Source organism: Electrophorus electricus, chromosome 6 (assembly GCF_041902795.1).
Source record: "Electrophorus electricus isolate QZ-2024a chromosome 6, ASM4190279v1, whole genome shotgun sequence".
Classification (NCBI taxonomy): domain Eukaryota; kingdom Metazoa; phylum Chordata; class Actinopteri; order Gymnotiformes; family Gymnotidae; genus Electrophorus; species Electrophorus electricus.
The window spans coordinates 29,921,949-29,940,987 of record NC_137502.1 but is presented as its reverse complement, the minus strand read 5'-3'; the positions used below and the strand labels follow the sequence as shown (position 1 = coordinate 29,940,987).

The 19,039-nt window shown below is 49.9% G+C and overlaps 1 protein-coding gene across 6 annotated transcripts in view; it reads right to left on the bottom strand.

Moving 5' to 3' along the window:
- The window catches only part of znf516 (zinc finger protein 516), a 37,569-nt gene that overhangs the window by 9,123 nt on the left and 9,407 nt on the right, over positions 1 to 19,039 (bottom strand). For 3 of the 6 annotated variants that reach the window (XM_035525352.2, XM_027019567.3, XM_035525353.2), the window contains 3 exons: positions 8,040 to 9,899; positions 2,986 to 4,188; positions 790 to 894 (listed from right to left, as the gene is read on the bottom strand). In XM_035525352.2, coding sequence (XP_035381245.1) covers positions 790 to 894; positions 2,986 to 4,188; positions 8,040 to 9,687 — 2,956 coding nt within the window. In that variant the 5' untranslated portion in view covers positions 9,688 to 9,899. The other 3 variants (XM_081716357.1, XM_081716356.1, XM_081716355.1) reach the window with 3 other exon arrangements.

Here is a 19,039-nt window from a genome sequence, read left to right as displayed (position 1 = left end):
GCGGTGAAGAAAAGCTTGTTCATTTGGAAAGTTACTGATTGAACTCGACCTCGTTATTTTTAATTAAAGCTACTTTAGCGCATTCTAAAGACACGCGATTGCAACATGAGCTTGTTGATTATTCTTGTAACGGTTTAGACAATTGTATGTTTATGCAAATGAATACTTCTCTGTGAGTGAAGTAGAGTCAGAGCACAACAGTGACTTTTCTGTGTGGTTTAAACTGATTTTTAACAGAAAGAGCTGCTAACAACAGATGGCACATAAGTCTTTTACACTTGCGTTGTGTATAAGTCTGTGAGGATTTTAAGGCAAGCTGGTTTGAAAATACAAGTGTCCACTAAAGAATGTTCTTGGCGGTTTGACTGGGACGTACTGTGACATACGCTCAGTGAGCATTTGACGGACATCATGTTGGACTAGTGACTGCTGAGCTCATTAGCATGCGCAAAAACATCTCCATAAGTGACATCTGATTAATAATGTATACAATTTTTTCACAGGTCACACACAAATATGTTTGTGGAGGAGAAAAAAAAGGAACAGACTGTCTCATCCAAGGACAGAGGGATCGTTCACAAATGCATACATACACACACACACACCCACACACACAGAGAGGGAGAGGGAGGTGCGAGTGCTTTGAATTTAGTGGCTTGAACTTTGCAATTTAGCCAGAAATAAAAGTTTGTTAGTCTTAAGTGCATGTTTACGATGTTGGCTGTGTTTTTAGTTGTTTTAATCTCACACATGTGCTGTGTGTGTGTGTGTGTGTGTGCGCGCTTTTACCTGTGTGGGATCTCATGTGTGTGCGGTAATGGCTGGGCTGGCTGAAGCTCTTCCCGCACACTGGACAGACATGCTCCCCCTGATGTTGCCCTGAGCTCACCATCCCTACCACACACACACACACACACACACACACACAAAACAAATAAACAAAGAGAAAGAGAAACTAAGTTGGAGAGGGAAAACATGTAAAAAAAAATACACGAGAGATAGCAAAAAAGAGAGAGAGGAGAAAGAAGGAGAGGGAGAGAGCGAGAGAGAGAGAAGCAAACATCATTAGTATGTCTAATGTGTCATTATGTGAGCTACCTTCAGGGCCTGGATGAGGAGCTGTCTGGCTGTATCGTGCGAACAGTTCTGACAGGCTGACGTGTACACAGCCCCACACGGCCGCATAAATTACCGCGAATTAAAAACCTCGCCCTGTGATGTGCCCTCATCTACGCTACTATGTCACATGTCAGGTGTGCGTTTCTCTCCCTCTCCCTGCCCTGCCTCCTGCTCTCTCGCTCCCTCTCTCTCCTCCTCCAGTCGAGCAGCTGGATGCTCTTTTCCCGCCTGTCGCTCTGGCTCTGTCAAGCGTCGGCCGCTCGGGCGATTGGCTAGGACACCCGTGCGGCAGGATAAGGGCCCACCGAGCTAACGTGAACAGAAGTGGGGAGCCTTTTCCGCTTCCCCTCAGGGCCCGCAAAAGAGAGTGCCGTCACGCCAGCCGAAACGCTCCCCCCCCCCCAAAAAAAACCCGGCTCCTGTCCTTCACCTGCGCCTATGCTCCTACCTGCTCCGACCCCGGCGGCCCCGTGCTGCTGTGGCGATGAGCCATGACTGAGACTGTTGGCGGCAGAGCGGAGGTCTGGGTGCCTCATCGTGAGCGCAAGTCTCTGCGCTATTAGCATGCATGAGCTGTGCTAACAGGGAGAGCAGCGCACAGTGCAGACAAAAGGAAGGCCCGGAGCTGGAAAGGTCACTGGATAGTATGTGACTTAAAGGGCTAAAGGGGGACCTGACGATATCCAGCAGGACACCTGACGATATCCAGCAGGACACCTGACAAAGGCCTCCTCGGCCTCCCCACAGTTCAGCTCTATGGCGGCGGCAGCCAGCACCAGCCTGGCAAATTGTCTTTGAACCGGGGGGAAAGGGGGTGGTTGGTTGGCAAAAAGAAACAGAGATTCAGTAATTCAAAGCAGCTGGTGGCTTAATTTGACTCCTCTTGCTCTTTCGCTCTGTTTTTTTTTTTCTCCCATTCTCTGTGTTACTTTGCATATTTGCGGTGCTGAGGCGCTCGGGACCCATGGAGATTGACTGCCATGGCCTTGGAAGCCTGTTGTTTAAAGCTGCAAATGCCTCTCAGCAATAGCCGTCTTAAGTGTTTTGCACACTTTAAGAGTTTGCATGGAGATGAAGACATTACTCAGTAGTTCCATTAACCTTTCGTATGCGTGTGTGGGCGTGTCTGCGTGTGTTCGCATAGCTGTACGATGTATGTGTGTTGGTGTATTTGTTGTTGGGATGGGTGGTCCTTCAACCTACATCACTTTTTAATTTTAACTGGGAAAAATATGCTTTGTTTTTTCCCCTAACATTTGGAATAACTGAGAAACATTCCTTCAAAATTGCATTCTTCACTTGTCTAAAAATCTAAAATCCATTCTATATTAATTAGCCGCAAAATTGCTGTAAATATTAATCTGTGCACAAATACTAAAATAAACACCTCTAAAACATTAGGCCAACAAACATCCCTTATATTCAATATATTATATTATTTCAAGTTGGGCCAAAATCCATAAATCATCGCATTTTTAAAAATGCACCGACTGAAGAAATCCTAGACGTTCTCTTCAGGAGAAATAGGTGTAATGTAGATCTGGCTCATTTCTGTGGGCTTGAGCTGTAGGAAATGTGTTGCAAAACCAGTTTCACTATGCAAAAACAAGTCAAACAACACTGGGACACCTGTTATTCATCAGCAACACAATTAATTACAGTACATGAAATGTATTTGTGATTCAGTCTTTGGTGCAATGCATTCATTATCTATTATATACACTTACAATCCAGTCAGCATTACCAGTTATCAGGTCTGACATAATCATACAAGCTCTTGAGGTTAAGTAGTAAGTAAGACTCTTATTTTGCCAAACATAATTAACCCCCATGAATTAACCCTCCACATCCTGTACAAGCTCTTACCTGTCTGCTCCATCATGATGTTACTGAAGCCCCAATGCTGGTAGAGAGTGGCCAGGTCATGAGGGCTGCACTTCTTTAAGAAGCTGAATATGTCTGTCAGAGCTTCTGCACCATCCGCCGCCTGCTGCCTCTTGGGTTGGGAGTGGGAGGACGGTTTAGCAAGGCCCAGCCTACTCCAGGGGTCATACCCAACTGAGGCCTGCGTGTCCTGGGCTCGGGGTTGGGCTCTATTGGGAGCCTGCGGAGCCTGGTGGGCTGGGCTTCTGTGGCCCGAGGCGTTGTGCTTGCTGGAGAGCATGGAGCGAAGTCCCTCATGGGGGAAGAGACTACTCTCCCCTGTTCTGCTGCCTGTCTTTGGGCTTCCAGTCTTCTGGGGACTCGCGGCTGGTCCCACTGCGCTCGCCCCCGTGGCGACCCTCCGGCGGGCCTCCGCATCGCTTCTGGGCACCCGGACCTCATCCACCCGGGACCTGCCGGCCTTGTGTTTGGCAGGTCGCGCTGGTGGGCCGTCGTGCTGGCACTTGCCTTGCGCGAGCTCCAAGCTGTCCCTCTGCGGGTCGTCCCTGTGCGGCCCCGTGCGGCTCGGCCCGGGGGAGCTGGTGCGGAAAGCGCGCGCCTGGGGAAGTGACGGACAGTCCTTACCCTCCAGGAACGGCGGCGGTCCCGTGCGCCTCTTGAAGTCGAGGGCCGACTTGGGCCTGCCGAGGCTGTTCCTGGGGGCCCACTTGGGGGCCAGCGCGGCGCTGTCCACTCGGTGCGCCACCCTCTGGTGGATCCACAGCACCTCGGGGTACAGAGTGGCGTGGGCACAGTACGGGCACTGGTGTCGCACCAGCCCGTTCTGACCCGATGCCGGAGCGGCTTCTTTCGGGCCGTCCACCTCCACGGACAGGTTCAGCAGGCCAGCGTCCAATCTGTCTGCGACAGCCCCTCTGTGCCCTTTGCTCTTCCCTTCGGCGGGGCTCTCCGGATGGGTGGGGGAGAAGCTCGGCCAGCGGGTCTGCTGGAGCAGGGCATTCCTCAGGCGGGGGAAGCCAGAATGGCTGGTGGAAGGGGCGTGGCTTTGGCTGGGCGTGTCAGCTAAGGCCTCAGGCCTCTGGTCCCACACGCTGACAGCAGTGTGCTGAACATGTACGTGGGCCGCAATGGCAGACAGCTCCGAGGCGCTGAAGTCACAGTGGTCGCAGGCGTATGGCTTTTTATCTGCCCGCACAAAAAGAGCACAAAGTGAATGTGAGTATTCACAAATGAAAAGAGAATGTTGTCAAAAGCAGGCAGAGCAAGGCACACGTAACACCAAGGTTGAGGGTTCTATTCCCAGGGCACACACATGCTGTCATACTACTAAATATACATTTCACTCTGGATCAGAGCATCTGCAAAATTCAGATAATGTAATTGCAAAAAGAAACATATATGTCACGTGCCCACAAGATCCACTTCAAACAATCATTACTGATTAATTATTGTCTGAAGCTGCTCAGCAAAGTTAATGATTTTGCATAGTAAGCTTCACCAAAGCAATACCTTTATGCGGTCAGGAGTTAAGTGCTGTGTTTGGTCACTAGATGGCAGCACTCCACTGTGGAAAGACTAGCTTCTGGGTTCACACTAATGAGAGGTTATGCCTCCTCTTAAGCAGTCACTGGTTATTGATTATTTAAGCCTTCATTACTGATTATTTATTTATATGGTCTATTAAGGTAATTATTTGTTTACAATGCATAATACAGGCTATGGGCTTTTACTCTCATTTTATAACGTGATTTTCACAGTGAATAAGTGTGTGGATCAAGTTCATTCTCTGACATTTGAAAGGCAAATTTATTGCAAGATGGTAAGTCCAATTTCACATTAAAATAGTAATTTTTGCACAAGCTGTCACACTAATACATTTGCATAAAGCAGTGTATTTTCAGGAAACACAAATCATGCTCATAGTAATAACTATAAAGCCACAGTTTCTGTGTGCGTCACATTCAAGAAACGGCATCAAGCATCCCAGCTGCAGCCTGGTGCCATGTGTGTGAGGTGGAGCTGCATCCTCCCACATGCTCGGCTGAGGGAGCATGTGAACATACGGAAGGCATCGGGGGAGTAGCTGAGCAGCGCCTGGCAACCCAGCCGGGACCCACAGCCTGGACCCCCCGCCCCCTCCCCCACCAACTCATCTGTCAGAGATGTTTGTTTACGTTCAGTTTGTCCGTGAAACAGCAGTAGCTTTCTCTCTCACTCTCTCATTCTCTCTCTTTCATTCTCACTCTCTCATTCTCTCTCTTTCATTCTTGTTCTCTTTCTCTCTCTCTCTCCTCATGCCATCTGGTTTGTATTTGGCAGCACAGACTGGCCGTTGCGCAGCTTCCCAGCCAAGTGTTGGCCTCTCATATTAACTTCTCACAGATTTAATCATCACGGCCTTTCCCGCGCATCAGCCTAGCCGCACCCCTGTACCAACTCACCGCTAAGTCTCCAAAATCTGCTTATGATGGGTACAAATCGAGAGAAGGGAGTCACGGAGCTGGAAGGTCTAATGCATCAACTAGCCAGAAAACAAATATTGCTGCGTGTTTTCGTCTCCTGCAACAGCGAAATGTTCTCACACGCCGAGAGTGAAATGACTTCTCCTTTCCATCCCCTCCTTTTCAAGGCCCCAGGGGCTGTTCCCTTCCAGCCCATGTAGAACTTTAATCGCCGCTGACTGAACTGAATCGCCAGGAATACAGGAACCTGAACACAGCGGTGGCTCAATTAAATACTGGTTCTGTATTTTATACTAAATTATCTTCAAAAAATAAATGCAGGATGCACGGATTTCTCGTGCTTAATTTTAAGTATATATACATAATAGACACTGCCCAGCATGAAGGATTTGTTGTTGGCAAACATTTTCATATGATTCTGGATCAGTTGTTAAAAATTTTAGCACCATATGTTTTTCATGGAATTTTGAATAAATTGATAAATAAATAAATAGTTAATTGTGACTGATCATAATTGTGATTTTAAAAACAACAAACAAACAAACAAACACACAAAAGACATCTCTAATATTCATTTTTGACATTCGTACCACTGGCTGTTTGATGACTAGGGCTGTTTTTGGTCATTACCAAGCAAAAAACAAAAATCCAAGCGAGAGGACTCAGTTCCTGGGCTATAAACTCATACGTGTCACTTTTTTGACAAAACTGCACATATGAACAGAAGCTGAAAAACGGTCAGCATGTCACATTCCATTTTGTGTGCCTTGAACTTTGCTCCACACGGTGCATTACCCAGAATGTACATTCTGCCGAGTTATACGCAACACAGCTAAATAAAATGCCAACGGTATCTGTTTTAGTACGCATGTGCACACGGTGAGGGGTCATACATGATTAACTAGGTCATGCGTGACCGATTAGCTTGAGAATCGCAGTTTTGTGATGGAACAAATGCTTCTGTTATTTGTAGTGTGTGTGTGGTATGTGTGTGTGTGTCTCGTGGCAGGCTCATTGTAGAAAATAACTCTGTCCCACACACTACAACAGTGAATGAGGCTTCTGTAGCGCCAGGACACCGACCCTGTACCTCATGCCTGTACAGAAGATTTACAATGAATTTGGTGTCCACCTGTGACAGGAATGATTCCTTTGCATGCTTTTTCCTTGGCTGAACTGAGAGAAATTCAGTTTCGCATGATTCTGTCCTTGAAGGCTGCATGCATTTCACAAAAGGTCTGCATAAAAAAGGAAAGAGCAGGAATAAAAGGACACAAAAATCTTCAGGGGTTGAGACAGGAAGTCCTGAAATAGCAGCATGCAAATAGGGCCTGCCAGCCTGCAGTCAAACAAGCAGAAAATCAGACAAATCAGGAGCTGCTAATGCCCTGCAATCACCGCTAACCGGCCAACCAGCTGCGAGGGTTTAGCACAGGTCCCGGTCTGTCAGCCCGGCATTATGAGCAGAACCGGCTGCAGCTGTTTCACTTGGCGTTGGTGCGTAAAGAGAAGTGAGAGGCAGAGCTGGGTCAGCGAACAACCCCATCACGCCAGGACAAGGTAAAAAGGAAAATGACACAGGCTTGCTAGAAAAGGACCCGAATCTTTACGTTAGTTCTGGACGGCGCCGAAGTGTGGCGTTGAGCCGCATGTCTGCTGGTCCTGGGCTGAAGCTCCCCTTTTCCCCTCAATGGCCTCGCTGAACAGGACGCAGCGGTACATGGCTGAGGCTGTCGAGTCCGAGAGAATGCCCTTTGCCACGACGCAGGCCAACGTTCCACACGCACAAACATGCACCACATGCACAAACAGCGAGCCCCTCGTAGACCTGACTGCTCTTCAGGCTTTTCCCACAAGAGGTCTCCCTGCTCCACCATTCAGGAGCACGGATTACACAGTCAGTGAATGCGGCCCAAATTTCCAAACGCTTGCACACATAAGAGCTTTGGCATAACTGTACTCAGTGTCTGAATGACTATTAAGGTCCTTCATCCTCATTAACCAAATGGAGACCGAATGGAGAAGTCCATTCACTGATACCATGACTGCTTTGTTTCACAGAGGGAACTCTCTACTGCCCGTAGGGAATCTTGGCGTACTTCTAAACTGTACTGCCTGTAGATATGGGACTGCTAATCCTCCTCCATATTAGCCATCAGTAATCCCTCACTTTAGTGTCATCTCCGGTCGACCAGGGCGTAATATAGTGGAGTACATATCCTCTCTGTTGTTTGCACTCCTCTTGTAATCCCTCTAGTGTACAGATTTCACTCCTGCCTTTTCCATAATTCAGCCAATTCTCCCTGCCTCAGACTGCTTGCGAAACAATTCTCATACAGGGAAAAAAAAGACATGTGTAAACAGATCTGAAGTGCAGCAAAACACCCTCTTTACATGAAATAATTAAAGCTCTTTGAACTGACCATGAAATGGCATGATGTCGGGGCCTTTTGTGCCCATTGGCATTGTATAGGCTTTGTATGTACTGTAGAACATTCCAGGGCGTTTCCGTTACATTTCAAGTGATCCGACACAGCCTAAAGATTTTCGGGATAAAACGGGGAATTCCCTTACCTGTACCGTCCTGGTGACTTTGGTCGTTGAGGTGGTTTGAGGTGGTTGTTGAGTCCGCAGGTTTAGGAAGACCGGACTGTTTTTTACTGAAGAGATCTTGCAGCGAGACCCCGTTGATGCAGTTACTCATACCACCATGTCTTATGAGCATGTGTATCACCATCTGTTGCTGCGTTCGGAAGCCTTTCCCACACTCCAAGCATTCCGAGGTCTTGCTCTGGGAGTTCTTCCGGCCATGGCGGGGAGAGGGGCGGTATCCAGAGTCACCGCTGCTTTCCGCAGCGCTTCCGTCCATGGTCGGCACCTGCCCGCCGCCACGTGGGTGTTCGGGGAAGGCGGCCGCGCTGCCCAGGGTGGCCGCGCCCCGCTTCTTCTTGCTGGGGATTCCCGGCGAGGCGTCGAGCTGCTTCTTCCGCTTGTCTTGCCTGAGCAGCACATACTCGCCCTTCTCCCTGTCGTAGGCCACGTCGGCATCGGCCAGCCGCTCATCCCAGCCCAGGCCTTTCTCGGAGACCTCCACCACCCTGCCCCTGGTGGCCAGCTGCCAGGCCTGGTAGCTGCTCACTGGATCCAGCTCTGGGATCCGCTTGCCGAGATCCCCCGCCGAAACCTTCTCCGCGTCCCCCGCCGCCTTTAGGCTCAGCCGTTCGAGGAACCGCCTCTTGGTGAGCGGGGAGGAGGAGTCGTGGGCGTCGCCGGCCGCTTGCCCCACCCCCTGCCCCGCCCTCTTGTGTACCCGCTCATGCAGCCGCAGACTCTTGCGGCTGTGGAAGAAGTTGCCGCACTTGCCGCACAGCTCGTACAGGCACGCGGCGCGGGCCAGCGCCCCCTCGTCCTGTGGCACCTCGTTGACGGTGGCCGTCTGCTCCGAGTCGCTCTTGGGCCGCGCCCTGCCCGCGTGCGTCTTCATGTGGCTGCGCAGGAACCAGGGCTCCCGGAAACGCCGGCCGCAGATGCGGCAGCCGTGGTGCGGAGCACCCTGGTGCTTCTTCTCATGCGCTCTCAGGGACCACGCCGGAGCACCGAACTCGCCTCCCTCCTCCTCGGCCTCCTCCGCCCCAGTGCCATCCTCCGCATCCTCCCCGGTGGGCAGCGCCCTCTCGGGCCGGGCCGGCGGCTGCTCCTCCGCCGCGGCGTCGTGGAGCTCCTGCATGTGCTGCTCCAGCTCCGCCTGACTCCGCAGTCGCTTCCGGCACAGCGAGCACTGCCTGCCCCCCTCGCCGGCCGGCCTCTCCTTCTTAACCGCTTTCTTCCTGGCCTTGGCTGCCTCCTCGCCGTCCACCACCCTGTTGCAGGCGGAGGTGCTCTCCGTCGGGCTGGAGCACTGCTCCTCGGGCACGCCCCCTTCCTTGTCGACGCCCTCGTCCTCGGCCGAGGCGACCTCGCTCGGACTTACGCCGTCGAGCTTGTGGCTGCGGATGTGGGCCTTCAGGCTTCCCTTCTGCGCCGCCCGGTGCTGGCAGTACGGGCACTTGTAGGGCTTCTCGCCAGTGTGCTTCCTCATGTGCTGCGACAGCGAGCTGAGGAAAGGGAACGTGCGGCCGCATAGCTCGCAGTTGTGGCCCTGGGCCTTCTCCTCGTCCACGTCACCGCGGGCAACCTGGGAGGGAGAGCTGTCCACTGGGATTTCCTGCCTCTCCACCTCCATGGTAACGCTGCAGTGCTATCTGTTGACCAACTGGTTATATCCTAGAGAATATGCGTCCGCTGTAGTCATACGTCCCGGCTGGCAGGTGTCGTCACCGGGAGCGCTGCTGCCGACTGCAATCCGACTTTGGTGGGCTTTTCCGCTTGACTGTGGCCGGGACACCTTCCGCTACCAATCATTGCCCCACCAGGAGACCCTCCTCATTGTCTGACCTGCAGAGAAGCGAAAGAAAGGAAAGAGCGTTTTTAAAGAGAGGGCCAAGCCCAGCAACTAAATATAAGTTTGCAAGAACTGATAAGTAAGCACTTCTATTAAAAGCACACAAGAACGGCGTGGATCCATCGTCTCCATTTCAACACTAGCGAGTCCCTGCACTCATAACGGCTATACCGACGCGTTCCCTGAATGACAAGAACCCCTGCGCAATCCCGGCCGGGCCTACGCCTGCTCAGAGCCCACGCCCGCCCATAAGGCCGCCCCGCCTGCGCGTGTTCCCTTTGTACGCCGACCCGGGCTTTCTTGTGCGGCAGCGAGGATGTGCGCGTGACCTTGGCGCACGCGGGCACATCCACGTGCGTCGCCGGTGTCTTGTTTATTTTTTTCTTTCCCCTAAACACTTTTAAGATAGGATCAGGGCAGTTTGACTGCACACGGGGTGCTAAGCATACCGCCCCACCACAGAAAGAAAGAGAGAGCGAGAGAGTGAGAGAACGAGAGAGAGAGAAATATCATTACAATGTCAAGGGTGTAATTATGGGAGCTTCCTTTAGGGACTGGACAAGGTGCTGTTTGCATTCAAAGCATGAAGCATGAAGCTTTCATGAAGCAGGCAGCTCTGAGCGTTGGCACACAGGGAGTCCGATAGGAAAACACACTTTTCCGGAGTATATCAGACGGGGTGATTTAAGCCACCTGTCCATGCCCAAGTGAGCACCTTGTAAGATTTGTTTACAGTCACACTGAAGATGACTGCAGCCCAGTCCTCAGACGAGGACGCGCCGCCCCCAGCCTGGAGTCCGGATTTCCTGCCATTCTGTTTTGCTTTCCATCGGTTCTGAACGTACTGAAGCTTTCTCATTTTCTAGGGAAAGTGTCCTAGATTGTAAACCAATACAGCAAGACCAACAGACAGAATACTGTCTCATATTACCAGTTATGATTAGGAGTATGGTGCAGGAATGATTACTCGTGTGCGGAACTCTACACGAACGGGCATGTGTGTGTGTGTGTGTGTGTGGGTGTGTGTTTAAGGTCCTGGTCTTAAGGACGGTGGTGTCAGTCTCGTACTGCTTCAGCCCCTTTCTCCAGTCAGAGTGAGCAATGGCTGCTCACTGACCGACATCAAGAGAGTGTGTGCGTGTACACGTGTGTACGTGCAGGCGTGTGTGTGTGTGTGTGTGTGTGTGCGTGTGTACGCGCGTGCGTGTGTGTCGATGTGCATTTGTGTGTGTGTGAATGTGCATGGGCATGTGTGTGTGTGTGTGTCTGTGTCTGTGTGTGTATGTATGTCCATGCGCATGGGTGTGTATATGACTGTGCATGTGTGTGTGTGTGTGTGTGTGTATGTGTGCGTGCGTGCACGCGTGCTGGAGCGTTAAGAGCTGAATTCACTCTGGACAGGAGAGAAGCTTGCTGGGGCAAACCCTCAGGGCCGACCCCCTCTCGTTCCCAACAATCAATAACCCATTATAAAACAACTGCATGTCCCCCCCCACACACTCACGCACAGTCATTGCTCAGTCATTGCTAGGTGGACTGTCACGGGCTGTGTGTGAATACTTTCTACAGTGCAGCTGTCTAATAATGGAAACTGATCATTTTATTCATAGTGCATGTTGGTTTTTTACAGACAAAGCAATGAGTTCAGTCACAACGCTATTGGGGCGTTTGGAAGGTGTGTACAAAAGGCAAATGCACAGAGCACGCACAGAGTCAGGCAGACAGACAAACAGACCGACACAGACACACACACACACACACACACATACATGAGCACACACACTCACACACGCACACACACACACACACATACATGAGTACACACACTCACACACGCACACACACACACACACACACACACACACACACACACACACACACTCACACACACACACACACACACACACACACACACACACTCACACACTCACACACACACTCACACACACACCACACTCCACTACAGCAGTGGGGTTATTATTGAAATGTGCTTGTTCTCAGAGGGCTTACCTCAGCTCTGTTGACCTACTTATCCCCAGACAGTTGAACTCATCTTGGGGCTCTATCATGGGTATGAGTGTGTGTGTGTGTGTGTGTGTGTGTGTGTGTGTGTGTGTGTGTGTGTGTGTGCGCGTGTGTGTTCATGTATGTGTATGTGTGCTCGTGTGTGCATGTGTGTGTGTTTGTGTGTGTGTGTGCTCATGTATGTGTGTGTGTGCTCGTGTGTGCGTGTGTGTGTGTGTGCTCATGTATGTGTGTGTGTGTGTGCGTGTGTGTGTGCGTGTGTGCTCATGTATGTGTGTGTGTGTGTGTGTGCTCATGTATGTGTATGTGTGCTCGTGTGTGCGTGTGTGTGTGTGTGTGTGCTCATGTATGTGTGTGTGTGTGTGCGTGTGTGTGTGCTCATGTATGTGTGTGTGTGTGTGTGTGTGTGTGTGTGTGTGTGTGTGTGTGTGTGTGTGTGTGCGTGTGTGCTCATGTATGTGTATGTGTGCTCGTGTGTGCGTGTGTGTGTGTGCTCATGTATGTGTGTGTGTGTGTGTGTGTGTCTGTGCTCATATGTGTGTGCACTCGTCCTCCACCAAATGCTCTGTTTACCCAGACGCTCAGGGAGAGTTAGCCGACTACAAAAGTGACGGCCCAGGACATGCCAGACAACAGGAAAGCAAATTAGTGCAGCCACTCTGGAGATACTGGAGGATTTCTGCGCTGATGCAGGGTAGCATCTGAGCAGATTTATCGCTTTGTTTTCATAAAATCCAAATCAACAAGAAATCCTGTGTTGCATCAGCAAAATTACAGTCGCTGCAACTTGCACATTAGTTCTTAGCACGGCGACAAGCACTGCAAACAACCTTGCTCCTGCTGAAATGTGCAGTACGTCTGAACCGCATGTTCTGTCAGCGGACCTGCAGCTACTCCGAGGGCTCTGATTTGCTGTCTTAGCCCTTCTGGACTGTGGCTTTAAGGAGCTTGTGCACTCCAGTGATCAGCACTAAGCCTATTGCAGTCCTGCTTCTAATTAACATCCTGTGATGTTTCATTCTCTGTCGATCGGCTCTCACTACAAGGACGTGCTCTGCACCGGTGAACGTGTAAAACCTTCTCCGGGGAACGTGCCCTTCCCGTGTACACCCCCTTTGCATTTCTGAAGCCGTTCGGAGGGGCTCAACCCCCCACCCCCACCAGGGCCGGCGATGGCATTGTGCGAGGCGCGCCAAAGCTGTCACTATGGTTCATGTCCCTGCCTCTTCCCAAAAGCGAGGCAGGTGGGGGAGTGGGTGTGGGGGTATTGTCGGGGACCGGAGCCAGGAGCTCGTCTTTGCGGGGGGGGGGGGGAGACAAAGCCAGCGTCCACCCCCACCCCCACCCACGTCTCCCCACGCCATCCCCCCACCCCACTTCTCTACAAGGCCCTAGTCGGGTACCCTGCAGCCCCTGGTCGGTGGAGATCTAGATGGGGCCCCGGTACCCTGGAGCTGGGTCGCCCTGGACAACAGCAGGTGGTCTGGGTCCACGCTGTCGGGTCAGATTATAGCCGTGGCGCGCTGGCATCGCTGCAGAGCTTCCCGGGAAGGAGGCCGGGACATGGAGGGCACCGCGACAGCCGCGCTCCTGCTTCGGAATGGCCAGCAAGAAGGAAAGAATTTCAGCATGAGTTTAAAACTGATGCAATCAGGAGATAACAGAGAGAAGGGATGAGACACAGCCCTTCCCATTCATCCAGCACGCGAAGCTCAGCGCTGAAGGGGTCCTTTGTTCCGCGCTGTTTGTTCATTCCACACAGAACATACAAAACTGAGCTTTGAACCTTCATGCATTCCACACGTGCCGGAATGAAACATTCACATCGCAAAATTATTTGAGGAGACTTCAAAGGAACTGGGTTTTTTTGTTTGTTGTTTGCTTAGTTTGATTTTAGTTATTTGAGACAGCAATAATAATACTAGCTTACTCTCAATTAACTTTTAGGGAGACCCTGCAACTGAGGCGGGACATCCCCATCACTGTCACCCTTCAACTGAGGCGGGACATCACCATCACTGTCACCTTGCAACAGAGGGGGTCATCACTGTCACCGTCACCCTGCAGCAGAGTGGGGACATCACCATCACATCTGCATCCAGATGGGGAGCATTATGCGATCCGCAAATGACAAAAACTATGGCCAAAAATGTACCGAATCAGGTTTACCAGTTTATGAGCCAAGGGCAGTGGTGTCAGGAACAGCACTCGTGATCCGAGCGATCGGACAGCATGTGAGCAGTCATGTGGAGGGCGTACAGTTCACAGCACACCACCATTACAGGACAACCCAGTCTGTTTACAAGTCACACGACCGCACCTACAGTTTTAATACTGATAAATCACTCGTTCACACCGTCCATCTGAGTTTAAAACTCAGAGTTGAAACATTAAAAAAAAAAAACAACACATCTCACAGTGTGCTCCCATGTTTTATTAGGCAATGTCACAACACTATAGTTAGCTCAGTGAGAATCTGAATAAAACCATGGCTCCGGTTACAAGAGTCGCACTTGCACAGAATCAAGCACATTTATTTTTACGTTCGTTTGGTTTGGGTTGTTATTTTGTTTTGTGCGCTCAACAGTTCACAGAAAACCGTGAGAAGAGATGGATGAGCCTTTTGTCCTGCCGCAACATTTGATGTGCCCTCATGTGAGCTCAACTGCGGTGTGGAAACCACGAGCACTACTGCCCCACATGGAATCTTATTTATTTACTTATGTATTTACTTATTATGCCTGGATGCCCAAAAAGGATGTAATATATCTCGGCTGAGTACTTTATAGCCAAAAATACGAACTCATGTCATTTTAAGATGAAATCTGAATGGATTACTGTTATTGCACCCTACAGCTAAGTACCTCAGACATGTTTTTATTTAAGTACAGAATACTGTAACGTCACATCAGTAAGACTAGGACGTCGGCTCCTTTCGCACACTCATGTCCTTGGTGACTGTTTGGGGTATGATGGGATGTTTGTGATTATAACGGTTTCCACGGTAGCTGTTACTTAGGGAAGCATGCACCCTCCCCACTGGTCTTAGCTCTGCACTTCATCTGATACATCTGCAGCAGCAACTCCCCGCTCTCTCGCGCTCTTTCTCTCTCTCTCACTCACTCTCTCTCTCTTTGTTTCGCTCAGCAAATCAGTTTCAGCTGTCCTGACTGGACCTGCATTTCTGATGCACCCTATACATCTGCTGAGCAAGTCATTAAATCATAATTAAATGATAAAACTTTAATCACATGCCATATGCTTGACGAAAATCATTTACAAAGAAAATAAGCTGCACAGAACTGAGATCTCTGAGCCTAGATTATTTTTAACAACCCAACAGTAACACACTAACAAATATAGCACACACACACAAACACACAGTCACGCACGCACGCACGCAACCGCACAGGGATTATCGGTTGAGAGAAGGAAATAACGACACACGCAGGGCCATATCTGTGACATGCAGCCCTGAGCAATTCTCTCCATTCTCTCTCTCTCTCCGCCTCTTTTCTCCCGCTGATGAATAGCCGCAGCCAGTCAGCTGTCCACACGTTTATTCAACCTGACGGCCAGACCAACTCAGCACAAACGCCCCATGCTCTGGATGCTGCTCCTCTGCTCCAAGCCAGTGTGTGTGTGTGTAGGTGTGTGTGTGTGTGTGTGTGTGTGTGTGTGTGTGTGTGTGTACACGTGTGCATGTGAGTGAGTGTGTATATGTGAGGGTCTTTGTGGATCATGTCATTGTGCATAAGTGAGAAAGAACAAGATAAATAGAAGAGAAGCCAACTGTGTGTGTGTGTGTGTGTGTGTGTGTGTGTGTGTGTGTGTGGGTGGGTGGGTGCTACCACCGAGTCACACATATGTTCCCTCTCACAGACACACTCTCACACACACACACACACACATATATAACACAAAAAACATAAAAAAAGAACGAACAATGCCAACTCATGAACTACAGTTGCATTACCTAACAGTAGGACCGGATGGAGGTCCAACCAACACTCCATTCCCTGCTTCAATGCTGTGGCCTTCAAATAAAGGACGATTAACCCAAAGGTGATGGAAAGTAATGATGTGAGCCAGTGTGGCCCCGGAGGCCCTGGAAGCTCCTCCCCCCGCCTGTCACGCAGGAAGAGATCTGCTCATCATCTGATAATACCAGCCCTCTCAGTGACTTGCCCTCCATCACAGATTCCCAAAGCGAGCAAACCTCTCCAGGCTTTCCCGGGTCTGAGATGCTTGTTTCAGGTGCCCGTAGGGGATGAAGGCCCGATCTACGCCCGGGGGTGCCTTACAGAAGCTCCTTCATGAGTGAGACCTGAGCAGAGTGTGCCCTGCACAGAGCCTGTGTGTGAGTGCAGGACCCTGGGCTCTCTCGCTTTGGATTAGGCAGGAGGACGTGCAAGACCGCGCCTCCTGCCTCCGTTCTACAGCACTGCAACCACTCCCCAGTGCTGTTACGCAAGCAATAAGAAGGGATTATTCCCTTCACCAGCCTGCGTACGTGCTGTCTGATGCATGTGATCTGGAAACACAGCCCACATGTGTGACTATAACAGCACCAGCTGACATCAAACAGATCACTAAGAATTTTTTTTTTTTTTTTTTTCCCATGACCAGGTCCTTCTAGGTCATTTCACTTCTGACAGCTATTCCTGTTCCAGTTGGTATTCCAAGATCCATAAAGTGCCTTATCCCTGGCCAATAGCCTAGTAGGTCAGCCCAGTGGCCATCGTGCCTACTGCCTGGGAGTTCACACCCTGCTATCCTCGCAGTTGCCTTCGACTACACTCGCAGTGCTGCGGAAAGACCAAGCCTGCAGCTGAATGAAAGCTCTAAGCATTGTGATTTAAGTGTGAAGGCGGAAACAGGCGGGAGAGAGTGGGACAGAGCGGGTCAGAGTGGGAATTACGCGTCTGCTGGGCAGGAGGAAAGCCAGCCATCAATCTTATGTAACACTGAGTCTCTCCTCTGCTGATGACAGCATGAGGTCATGCTGTAACACCGGCATGCCCTGTTATAAGCACATGTCTTAAGTGCACATGTATACATGTGCCGTACAGTCTGGATACACTACCAAGAACTGAAAACGCCAGTACTGTTCAGCACAGCGCAAGAGAAACTGGCCTCGAGAAGCTTTAATAAGCTCCTCTGCAACTGAAACAAACAGCTGGAAAATATTTTCCCACAGGAGTACTTCTTCAGTGTTCCTGTTTTAACTGTGGACACCGGAACACAATCAGCATCTGGTACTAATATCGGATTTTAGTGGTTTCAGACGCCAGTACAAAGTTAGAAGGATAAGAGATAAGACTTACCAATATGGCATCAAAACGAGTTTCTAAAAATGAAGTGAATGGTGTATAAATGGAGAATTCAAAAATATTTCAAATTCAACTGAGGATTTTTCTCCAGCTATGAAAAATATGACCTCAGTTTTAAGTAATCATTACGAAATAAAAGAGACACATCTCTTTTACAAACGTAACCTAGTCTGATCCTGATTGTTGAAATATATATTCACTGTATGCACCTGTTCGCCCATCTGGAGCGCCGCGTCTGACACATCTGTTCTGAAATGCACTGGCAATCTTTTTTTATCAGCTCCTTCCGTTCGCTTCGCCTCTGAAGGTTACAGACAGAGAATATCTGGTTGATCCTCTGCTCTGGTTGGTGTGGTTCGAAGGTGGACTATAATCTGGTCGCATTAATTTGCTCTCTAAAAAAAGATCTCTCAACAGGGATTAGATTATCACGCTGAGGTCAGCTCAGATGCTTTCTCTCACGCTCTCTCCAGACACTCATCTTGGCAACACCGTGTCTACTCCAGAAATTAGCATGTCTATTTTAGAAATAGCTCGCGCCGAATCTAAAGAAGAAAGCATTTTAACTGCTATATTAACCACTGGACTCAGGCTTGTTCTGTTCTTCTCCACACCAAATGTAGGCCTCCCGAACACTGTAGTGTAGACAGGAAACTGGAACTGAATCGGTTGGGAACTTGTTGGTATCAAGGCTCTTCATTTATGGCCAGCATTACTCCATCAGTTGTCATTTCGGCACACAGGTGCTGAAGCATGTTTACACTGAAACTGAATCAAAAACTGCACTGCCTACATGGCACCAGTTTGAATATAGACATCACTGTCATTCATTGCTGGATGAGTGTGAACTGCTATTAACACACCCAAACCAGAAACCAGCATGAGCAGAAAGATTTTGGCTATTTTTGTCATGTGGGCTGTAGACAGGGGAGAGCTTTCACTTAAAAAGTAAGAAACGAAAAAAGTGCACACCATCACTTCTGCTTCAGTTTGAGGTAAATGGCCTTTCATCTGTCCAGCCGAACAGCAGTTTATACTCTTAAGTTTGACCCAGATATAGATATAGCAAGGGTGATCACAGCAAAAAAGCAAACCACACACGAAAACACAACTGGCCGAAAGCACAATTACACCGGAGTGGAACATTATTCCTAAGTCTTCCTAAAAACAGGACTAGGACGCTTTAGCCATGGCTCGGCCAGAGTGGCGAACCTCCGCCCCGTCCACAGAGCCGAAGACGGACGAGCTGCCCCAGCGTTCCTCCGTGAGAGCGTCTGACCTTGGCGGCGGCGACAGCGGTCACGGAGGTGGAGGGCGGGCCAGCAGCCAGATGCCGCATTGTTCCGCTCGGCACTTATTTATTAATGCCAAGTCACACGTTGGCGTCTCTTGCGCAGCAAATACTGTTTATCCCAGCAGAACAATGCATTTGGCCGTGGGGAAACAGACAAATGATACAAGTGCTCCCAATCATAACAAAATGGCATTTCCTCCCCATGGATTAGTGCTACATGAAAGACTCAGAAGATTTTGAAAGTGTGATTGTTGAAGAATTGGGACCTCTTCCTTTGTCCCTCAAGATTGTTTGGGCTCAAGATCCACCGTTGCTCTGTGTGGAGGAAGACTTATGTCCCATAAGAGCTTTTTAGTAGGCCTAGTAAGAAACAGTAATCTAATACCCTGAGAGCCATCGCTCTCTCTCTCTCTCTCTGTTCCTGTTTCTACTCTGTCCACAGAGGGTCTATCTTTCTCAAGCATCTCACCCTATCTCCCAT